General features: G+C 39.9%; 1 protein-coding gene across 1 annotated transcript; it reads right to left on the bottom strand.

Annotated features, from left to right (window-relative positions):
• Positions 1 to 2048: 2048 nt before the first annotated feature.
• Positions 2049 to 10662, bottom strand: LOC119851455 (C-C chemokine receptor type 8-like). Its single transcript, XM_038391307.2, has 2 exons — positions 10531 to 10662; positions 2049 to 3292 (listed from the first exon to the last, which is right to left on the bottom strand). The coding sequence occupies exon 2, from the start codon at positions 3282 to 3284 to the stop codon at positions 2220 to 2222; it is 1065 nt and encodes a 354-aa protein (XP_038247235.1). The 5' UTR covers positions 3285 to 3292; positions 10531 to 10662; the 3' UTR covers positions 2049 to 2219.
• Positions 10663 to 11478: the final 816 nt, after the last annotated feature.

The raw sequence follows: 11478 nt of genomic DNA, 5'->3' as shown, positions 1-11478 counted from the left end.
TTTCTTGTCCCCAAAACCTGCTTCCGTGTTGCCTCCATCTCCATTGAAGGAGTCAAACAACACAGCTGGGGTAGCGGTGGCTGAACCCCCTAAAATGGCATGCAGCTCATCATAGAAATGGCATGATTGGGGCTCTGACCCAGAGCAGCCATTCGCCTCTCTGGTTTTCTGGTAGGCTTGCCTCAGCTCCTTAACTTTCACGTGGCACTACTTCGGGTCCCTGTTATGGCCTCTGTCCTTCATGCCCTGGGAGATTTTCACAAATGTTTTGGCATTTCAAAAACTGGAACGTAGTTCTGATAGCACAGATTCCTCTCCCCACACAGCAACCAGATCCCTACCTCCCATTCGGTCCATGCTGGAGCTCTTTTGCGATTCTGGGACTCCATCATGGTCACCTCTGCTGATGAGCTCTGCATCGTCACCTTCAGCTTGCCACACTGGCCAAACAGGAACTTGAAATTCAAAAGTTCACAGGCCTTTTCCTGTCTACCGAGTCAGTGCATCTGAGTTGAGAGTGCTGTCCAGAGCAATCACAATGGAGCACTCTGAGATAGCTCCCGGGGGCCAATACCATCTAATTGCATCCACAGACCCCAAATTCGACCCAGCAAAACCGATTTCAGCGCTAATCCCCTTGTCGGGGGTGAAGTAAGGAAATCGATTTTAAGAGCCCTTTAAATAAAAAAAAAGGGCTTCGTCATGTGACGGATGCAGGGTTACATCAATTTAACGCTGCTAAATTTGACCTCAACGCCTAGTGTAGACCAGGGCTTAGATATACTCCTCCTTGTCTTCTCATTTAGAGCAAATTCCTGGAAACCTTTACTCATACAAGCTGTCTCAAGAATGTAAATTAAACTATTCACAAGTAATAATTAATCTCAGGAGTAAGCATACCTCCATTACCCATGTGTTTAAAGCAAGTACATACTGTCAAATACGGTAGAACCTCAGAGTTACAAACACCTCGGGAATGGAGGTTGTTCGTAACTCTGAAGTGCTCGGAACTCTATGAACACAAAACATTATGGTTGTTCTTTCAAAAGATTACAACTGAACATTGACTTAATACAGCTTTGAAACTTTACTATGCAGAAGAAAAATTCTGCTATTAACCATCTTAATTTAAATGAAACAAGCACAGAAATATTTGCCTTGCCTTGTTAAGTCTTTTTTTTTAAACTTTACTTTTTTTTTTTTTTTTTTTTAGTAGTTTACCTTTAATACAGTACTGTGCTGTATTTGGTTTTTATTTTATATATTTTTTTGTCTCTGCTTCTGCCTTATTGCATACTTCTGCTCCCAAATGAGGTGTATGGTTGACGAGTCAGTTCATACATTTGGGGTTTGTAACTCTCAGTTTCTATTGTCCATGTTTAAGAAGAGTGGCTATTAAACTCAACCAGAAAAAAAACAGTATACATCAGGAAACTGTTGTTTTTTTTAAACCACCAGTGACAACGTACATTACTGTTAAATCCCAGTGGTTTGCGGAACATCTCAATCTTTTGCCTAACCAGGTGTTTAGATAAATGGAAGTGCTATTTTGAGGTGCAGCGTCACTGATACAGAAATACAGGGAACAGAGGGAGGAATGGTGATGTTAGCATCATACTTTGTACTTTATTAAAAAGAATAAAAAAAATAACTTTATTGAGACTTGCTATAAAAAATACAAATCTGTTGATTAGATCTTACAGATGCTAACTGAGAAGTTGTGTGTATGATGAACTAACATAAGGCTACCAGATGGACACACTGTAGATTTGGGTAATTAGGATTTTTGGATAAAGGGAATTTGGATAATTGAAATTATACTACAAAACCAAGCTCAGAAATGAGGTTGATAGTTACGTCTTATACACATCCATAGGTCCCTGAGCATTTGTGAGGGTCAGGATTAAAAATAATAATATTGATAACAGCCTGGTTCTCCTTGTAAGGTAGTGTATATATATATATATATATATATATATATATATATATATGAGCTCAAATAAATACATTTAAGGACACTGAAATTATAACATTGTCTGAGCTTTTATACCACAGTCATTACTAGGGTAATAGAGAGCTTTAATTGAAAACTAAGTTCTCCCAACTACAGTGTGAAGTAATGTATTTACTGAGCTGCCTGGAGTATTTTCTTTCAAAATCACTCATGCTTATATCACACCAAATGCATGCTTGAATGGTTGTATTTGGCCCATTCTATTTTACATTACAGGGTCAATCACAGAAGAATGTGAGGACTGGGTGCGCATGAAAGAGGTACTATAGTGACTCTGAAAGACATTGTGGTCTTTGCAAATCAATAAGAGTCTTGCATGTTTTCTGAATATTTCATGAAGGTATTTCTTGAACTTTTCACCCACAAAAGCGTAGATCACTGGATTCAGGCAGCAGTGGATGAAGGAGATGGTTTCAGTCACCTGCAGGGCCAGGTCTAGGCTTTTGCTTGTCTCGCAGTCATCTATGATGTGCAGGCTTCGCAAAGAGTCCAGAAAAAGTGCAATGTTGAAGGTTGCCCAGAAGAGGAAAAACACAACCACAACAACTAAAACCAGCTTCATTGCTTTATACTTGTTTCGGTTCATGCATCTCTGCAGATTTTTCAAGATGTGGGAGTAGCAGAAAATGAGAATGCCAAGCGGGATCAAGAGACCTAAAACATTGATTTTAGAATTGGTTAAAAGTTTCCAAGGAGTCCTATTATCCTGGTAATAAGGAGCACACTTCACAATGTCATTTTCATTCAGTTCTTGGATAAAGAAAATATTTGGTATTGAAGCTAAAATGGCCACTGACCAAACAGCAAGGCTTATAACAATGCTGAGCATGGTTGTTCGAACTTTCCGAGCATGTACAGCATGGACAATGGCTAAGTACCTGTCTATGCTCATGAAGGTTATGAAGAATATGCTGCTGTAGAAGCCAATGTAATAAACTCCACATATTGTTTTACACATTACATTTCCAAAAGTCCATTGGCCTGAAGCATAATGAGCCAGGAAGGGGAGGGAGAAAACAAAAAGCAGGTCAGAGATGGCGAGGTTCAGCAAATACACATCAGTCATGCTGGTCAGTTTCTTGCAAACTATCAGAACGTAAATGACCAAGCTGTTTCCCGCCAGGCCGAACACGAACACCACACAGTAAAGAATTGAAAAAAATACTGATTCAAAGGTCTTGATATTCTGTGTGCTGCAGACAGAGCCCAAGTCAGGATAATCATCATAAAAAGTAGAGAGAAGATTTGACTCAGTTGAATAATTCATCATGAGGTGACCTATTTATGAAAACAGAATTTAATATGATCCAACAATCCTATTTTTTAATTAGTATCCAAACACAATTCTGCCCTGATACCCCACACAACCCCACTGAAGTCAACAGGTTGCACAGAATGTAAAGGGGTAGAATTTGGTTCCGAGAACAGGCTAGCCTGTTCAGATAAAAGAACACTTTGCCCTGTGACATTATCTAATTAAAATATAATCATGCAAATCATTATTTCTACCATGGTTATATACTTGCAACAAATCTTATAAAGAGTGAAAACCATGGCCGGAAAGGCTTAAGCATCCTGCAGGCTAATTAACCTAGCATCAGCCTGAAGAGACATGTTAGAAATTATAATTAAGACCATTTGATGCTAGATAGGTTTGCATTGCAAAGTTCTAGCCTATCTTGTTAAAGTTAGGGGTGATACTAATTATATATGTGTACTCATAAATGTTAGCCATGTCAACGGACAGTTCCTGTCTGTCACTATAGCTATGGATTCAGAGATCAAAAGGGAATATGAACATTTAGATGAATCTTGGGTGAAGTCACTGTCTATATATCTCTTTGAAGTTTGTGATAGACTGCCTAATGAATCAATTGTCCTATGTTAATTTTTGTAACTAATTACTGGTGGTGTTTAGGAAGCAGAAGGTTACATCAAAAGCCTATTGTTTGCCCAGACTATATGGTCAAGTGGATGCTAGAACACTGCATAAAAAGATCCTTGAGTCTTGGTGCTGTCATTTCAGATCTGCTTGATGTTTCAATGCAGGGGAGGCTTAAGCCACAAGACTGAGATCCCAGTTCTGATTGGTCCGCCCTGAATATAATATTGGACATTGGACTATAACCTGTGGACTAAAATCTAAATGAACTCTTTGCAACTATAAAGCTTACCATCTCTGCTATGTTTCAGAATAGCATCCGATGAAGTGAGCTGTAGCTCACAAAAGCTTATGCTCTAATAAATTTGTTAGTCTCTAAGGTGCCACAAGTACTCCTTTTCTTTTTGCATCTCTGCTGTGAATCTGAACTTCATGTATATTGATCTTTTAACCATACTCTCTCTCTTTTCATTTTAAATAAATTTTACTTTAGTTAATAAGAATTGGCTGTAAGTGTGTATTTGGGTAAGATCTGGAATATTCATTAACCTGGGAGGCAATGTGTCCAATCCTTTGGGATTGGTAGAACTTTTTTACATGATGAAATAAGTAGGGCTGTCAATTAATCGCAGTTAACTCATGCGATTAACTAAAAGAAATTAATCGTTATTAATCGCACTGTTAAACAATAGAATACCAATTGAAGTATATTAAATATTTTTTGGATATTTTTCTACATTTTCAAATATATTGATTTCTATTATAACACAGAATACAAAGTGTACAGTGCTTACTTTATATTATTATTTTTATTACAAATATTTGAACTGTAAAAATGATAAACAAAAGAAACAGTATTTTTCAATTCACCTCATACAAGTACTGTAGTGCAATCTTCTTTATCATGAAAGTGCAACTTACAACTGTAGAATTATGTACAAAATATAACTGCATTGAAAAACAAAACAAATAAAACATTATATCCTACAATTCCATTCAGTCCTACTTCTTGTTCAGCCAATCACTAAGACAAACAAGTTTGTTTACATTTACAGGAGATGCTGCTGTCTGCTTCTTATTTACAATGTCACCTGAAAGTGAGAACAGGCATTCGCATGGCATTTTTGTTGCTGGCGTTGCAAGGTATTTGTGTGCCAGATATGCTAAACATTCATATGCCCCTTCATGCTTCAGTCACCATTCCAGAGGATATGTGTCCATGCTGATGATGCTCATTAAAAAATAATGCCTTAATTAAATTTGTAACTGAACTCGTTGGGGGAGAACTGTAGGTCTTCGGCTCCGTTTTACCTGCATTCGGTCATGTATTTCATGTTATAGCAATCTCAGATAAGGACCCAGCACATGTTCATTTTAAGAACACTTTCACAGCAGATTTGACAAAACACAAAGAAGATACCAACGTGAGATTTCTAAATATAGCTAGAGCACTCGACCCAAGGTTTAAGAATCAGAAGTGCCTTCCAAAATCTAAGAGGGATGAAGTGTGGAACATGATTTCCAAAGTCTTAAAAGAGCAACATTCAGATAAGGTAACTACAGAATCTGACCACCAAAAAAGAAAATCAATCTTTTGCTGGTGGCATCTGACTTAGATTAGGAAAACAAACATGCATCGGTCTGCTTTGCTTTGGATCATTATCAAACAGAACCCATCATCAGAATGGACGCATGTCCTATGGAATGGTGATTGAAGATAAAGGAACATATGAATCTTGAGCACATCTGGCACATAAATATCTTGCAACACCAGCTACAACAGTGCCTGTTCTCACTTTCAGGTAACAAAGTAAATGAAAAGCAGGCAGTATTATCTCCTGCAAATTATAACCAAGTTTGTTTGAATGATTGGCTGGACTGAGTGGACTTCTGGCTCTAAAGTTTTACATTGTTTTATTTTTCAATGCAGTTATTTTTTGTACATAATTCTACATTTGTAAGTTCAATTTTCATGATAAAGAAATTGCACTACAGTACTTGTATGAGGTGAACTGAAAAATACTATTTCTTTTGGTTTTTTACAGTGAAAATATTTCTAATAAATATAAAGTGAGCACTGTATACTTTATATTGTGTTGCAATGAAAATTAACATATTTGAAAATGTAGAAAACATCCAAAATATTTAAATAAATTGTATTCCATTATTGCTTTAACAAATTAAACATGATTTTTTTTTTAATTGCTTGACAGCCTTAGAAAGAAGATTTTCATTAATCTTTATCATAGCTGACTTGGGTAACTAGGTGAAGGCCTGAGGCTGGGTTGCTTTAAGGGAACTCTGTTGTTGGCTTCTGGATAGCCAGTGAGGTATTATAGAAGCTGTTTAGTGCTGACTTGGTAAATCTAAGTATTAGAATATCCACCAGCTTTGGGGATTGTCTGCCCCATTCTTTGCAGTTCACCCTAATTGAGTGACCTCAGCTGGCTCCCCCTGGGACTCCGGTCACACCCTTATACAATGCCTAAACCAAATAAAAGCTTTTTTGAGGTTTGAAAATATTTGGCTAGCTTTTGGGGTTCATTAGATTTCTTTTTTGTGAGCAGCTGCGCTTTCAGTTATTATTGCCAAAATCCCATGAGAAAGATTGTTCCCCAATGCTTAATTTGTGCCAGGGCTGAGCCCCACACTTCTGGGTCTGGCAGTTCATCGCTCCAACACCTCTGAGCTTGTCATAGAATATCAGGGTTGGAAGGCACCTCAGGAGGTCATCTAGTCCAACCTCAAAGCAGGGCCAATCCCCAACTAAATCATCCCAGCCAGGATGGGTCAAGCCTGACCTTAAAAACTTCTAAGGAAGGAGATTCTACCACCTCCCTAGGTAACGCATTCCAGTGTTTCACCACCCTCCTAGTGAAAAAGTTTTTCCTAATATCCAACCGAAACCTCCCCCACTGCAACTTGAGTCCATTACTCCTTGTTCTGTCATCTGCTACCACTGAGAACAGTCTAGATCCATCCTCTTTGGAACCCCCTTTCAGGTAGTTGAAAGTAGCTATCAAATCCCCCCTCATTCTTCTCTTCCGCAGATTTTCCTGGCTGGCATGTCAGGGATGTGATGTGTTTCCATGAGAAGCCGAACACCAGATAGTATGTTAGCGTGCAGAAGAATTTGGTTATCTAGAAAATTACACTGAGGCCCAAGCTCTGTCCCCAACTCTCAGCTTGAATGGAAGGTACTCATGAGGATTCCCAATCACTTAGCATCCTGTCCAGGGGGTTAAGGAACCAGGGTTATTTCATAGTGCATAATTAAAGCGGTAATAAAATGGAGGTAGTGAATATGCCAAGCACCCTATTGTTTATTAATTCCTAGTTTCTAAATTAATTTTTTCTTCAGAAAGGGCAGAGACAGCTGTGCCCACTGTGGACTTCACACATCCAGCCTGAGATTTCACACAAAGTCTCTTTAGAACTATGAGTGCAAAAAACAAAAACAAAAAAAACCCACATCTGAATTTTTTTCTTGGTAGGTGGCAACCATTTTCCCCCCAGGACTTCAGCCTTGCTAGTGCCAGGCTATAATATGCAGCTCTCTAATTTACTAGAGATGAACAGTTAACTTTACAAATATATTTTGTAAATTACAAGCTCTGCACTCTGGATGTAGTTATCTTTTGCATCTACAGCATGTTTGGAGGAGATTCTATAGAGTCTGTAGCAAACTGAAGACCCACCGGCACAGTGCCTCCTGCTGGTTGTTGTGGGAATTAGCTCTTTCCAGCCTTCGGAGCATCCTCTGCAGGTCAGTGTCTCACCTGCCTTAGGGCCCCCGTGTCCCTCCCGGAACCTGGTGCTCCTTTATCTTGGGGTCCTGTACCCTGGCAGTACCCCCACACTCTGGGTCTCCCCTCCCCCCCAACCCTCTATCCCCACCGTGCCTCAGTGGCTACTGCCAGTCATCATCTTGCCCTTGCTCACTGGGGCAGACTGCAGTCTGTCATGGCCACTTATCAGTGGCACGGGGTTAGGACCAGCTACCTCTGCATATTCCCAGGCTGCACCTCTGTAGCCCCAGGAACTTTGAAGGCCTTCACCAAGGCCTGCAGGTTTACCAGGCTGGAGTTCCCCAGCTCCCTTTGCCACTGCACTGCACTGCACTGCACTGCACTGCACTGCACTGCACTGCACTGCACTGCACTGCACTGCACTGCACTGCACTGCACACCTTGTTCCCAGGCAGCTAGCCCTTACCACTCCAGGACTAGAGTGAGACTTCTTCAGCTTCTAACCCCCAGCCCTCTTATAAGGGCAAGCTTGGCCTTGATTGAACTGTCCACAGCTGTGGCTGCTTCCTCAATCAGCCTAGCTTGGCAGCTTTTAACCCCTGTTCTCCAGGAATGGGGCCGCTGCCCCACTACAGAGTCAAGGTCTTAATTTGAATGCACTCACCCTCTCTCTCTCATATAGGCAGAGACAAACACTAAATCTGCAGTTGCCAATTCTTATCAAGGATTTTTTTAAAACATGCATGGCCAAAATTTTCACATCTGGGTGCCCAAACCTATGTTTGTATTTAGTACCTAAATAAAAGTAGACTTTTTCAAAAAAGAGGAGCATTGCTAACTGTTCTGGAAGTCAATAAGAACTGTGAGTGCTCAGCATCACTGCAAACCTGGTCATTTTTATTTAAATATACCTAAATATTGATGTAGATGCCTAACTTAAGGCAAATTTGACCTATCTAGCTTGTTTATTATAATGTAATTCCCCCAGATAACCCAGTCATCAATAAAAGGGTCAATACAAACAAACCTGATTCCGAATTTCCAAAGTCTCCTGAAGTTGCTTCATGCACCTAGTCCCAATCTGACTACAGAGCAGCAATGTATCATCTTGGCAAATAAAAATAAAGGTAAAGGCCTCGATTCTACACTGTGTCCCAGTTAAGCTTGTAGTGGAGAGTGGCAGCTTCAGGGAATGTATTGCAGCTTCCTGATCCTTGGCCAACAGACCCCTCTGAACATTAGAGCAGCAGAGGACCAACTCTAACTTCTGCCACTTTTGTAAGTTAGGTCAAAGATGGCTCAGGAATAATAGAGGCTCTGCTCTATCATGCCCCCTGCAGCCAAATAAACAGTCTTTCTTGCCTTTATATCAAGAATGAGAAGGGACGGGGAAACACAGTTGATGAAGAAGGCAGCAAATGTATTCTTCAGTTTTCCTCTAGTTTACCTGGAGAAGGACCTGACTGAGGGAAGCTGGGGGCTAACCACAAGATCAGTCTGAGCTGGGGAGATTTAAGGAGCTAGTTAGCCCATTAACTGGAAGAGTAAAATAGAGAGTTCAAGGGGGGAGGGAGAGAGAGTGGGTGATGCTAGCAAGACCACGGTAAAAGGAGATCCCTTAGTGGAGAAATCTCACTCTTCTATGGCAAAGGGTCCTAATGCTTATGTGTTACTGTAAAGACAGTTGCTGCATGGGACTGTAAAAAGTGGTGGTTGAGTTAACAAATAAACTACACATTGGTGTTTACAAACCAGAGGTGTTGGAGCCATTTGTACAAGAGGACAGGAGCAGAGGGCTGCATCCCTGTCACAGGGCATCGCAAAATGGAGGCACCTAAAATTAGCAAATGCTTTTGAAAATTTTGATCAAAAAGTCCCATATCACACGTTAAACCAACACTTGACTGTCAGATTGGCTGCACAGAACGTAGTCACATCTCAATGTAAAGGGGGTTATACATGCAGTTCTCATGCATCCCATGGAGAACGCGTTAAAATGCTAATAAACACCCACCAGCACCAGTGAGAAACTTCTAAAGAATATTGCAAAAGATTGGATGTCCTTTCTTGCATACCAGCAGCACTAGCTTCAATTAAAGACAATTCTTATTAAGATTAGCAAAGCCATTAATACATTCAGTTTTAGGGTATGGCTACTCTGCAAATAAAAGGTGTGCCCTTTGCTTGGGTTAGCTCACCTCGTTTAAAACAGCAGTTACGACACAACAATTTGAGTTAGCAGCTCAAGTTCAAGTGCAGGCTCCCTCATAGGTTTTAATGTGAGCTGCTGTTCTGAGTTAAAAGTTGAGTTTCCATATCATTCACTGTTGTTTGATTCCAAGTTAGCTATTAGTCTCTAAGGTACCACAAGTACTCCTTTTCTTTTTGCGAATATATACTACACGGCTGCTACTCTGAAACGTGAATTAGCTAACCCAAGTTAAGCACACATGTATTTTAATATGTTCAGACACACCCTTACTCTCTCTCTGTACCAGCAATGCACTAAATCACATGAAGTAGCCATAGAACTGAATAAATTAAGCACAGCATTGATCAAAGTACTGTCATAGCATTTGCCACAGCAGATCAAGCCACTTGTCCATTGTTCCAGTAACCTGCCTCCCACATTACGGAAACCTGATAGAAAACACCACATAAGGCATCCAGCTACCTGTGCAATCAAATGTATTTGCTGAGTTTTCTCTTAGCCATAATGAGCTATCATTTTATGCTTGCAATTTTAACTTCGCAAAATATTCTGACTCTTACTCCTTTTCTGATACTTTGGGTACATTGTGCCACTGACACTATTCACACTGACGAGAATACATTATTAGACAGTTGGCTGTAACTTTTTATGCCCTCCTACCATCCATACTTACCTTTGCTATTGAGATTTCTGTTTCAGTGACACTTCATAAGTGAGCTCCTTATCTTCACAATCAAAAATTATAGTCGTCTTCTTCCTTTATCTGTTACTCGAGTACCACAGCTATACAATTTGGATAACAGCTATTCAAATAAATTACCTTTCACTCGTCAGCAGTGAGACTATAAATACCAATATAGCTAAAGATTGTGAGTGTTCATCTCAGAATCACACCTCAATCTGATAAGATCTGGCATTTTGCTCATTCGGCAACATCAGAAATGTAAGTAGTGTTTTACTACTATTTTCCACAGCTATAAACGACTCCCACAAGGTGCAGGCTTGTAACCTCTCTGGCTCCCTTTACTCCACCCTTTCCCCCCACCCAATAGTCTTCTCAAGAGCTCTGCTTTCCCTGCCCGCTCCATTAATAGAAGTCGGAAGCAAGTTCCCAGTTTCCCCCAAATCATCTGCCTCTGTACTGTCCAGTAGAGAGAGACCTGAATGGATACAAAAATCTGGATCTGCATCCAGCCCGCATCCACGAGAATCAACTTGTACCCAATCCATGATCCACACTCGTGTTTTATCTGTATCCATATCCACACTGCACACGTACCAGCACGCTATCTCATAGTGCCTCTCAGAAGGAGCGTCTGTGTACATGTGTTTACTGTATAAGAAAGGTACATGGCTTAATAAATGCACATACAATTATTATTGTTGGTATTATTATTATTTTAAACATCAATCTTCTTATACAACAGGCATCGGAATAGTCTTTACCTAAAAAATAATAAACATCTCAAGTCAATAATGTTCAAAATCACAAACTGAACTATAAAATAAAAAAGTTGGCTGCCTAGTTGTGACATAACGTCTTTTATGTACTTGAAAACTGTTATCATGTCCCTTCTCAGTCTTTGCTTTTTCAGACTAAAGAAATCCAATTTTTTCAATC

Source organism: Dermochelys coriacea, chromosome 2 (genome assembly GCF_009764565.3).
Source record: "Dermochelys coriacea isolate rDerCor1 chromosome 2, rDerCor1.pri.v4, whole genome shotgun sequence".
Classification (NCBI taxonomy): Eukaryota; Metazoa; Chordata; order Testudines; family Dermochelyidae; genus Dermochelys; species Dermochelys coriacea.
Note: the sequence above shows the minus strand (reverse complement) of the source record. Positions and strands in the feature narration are given on the sequence as shown.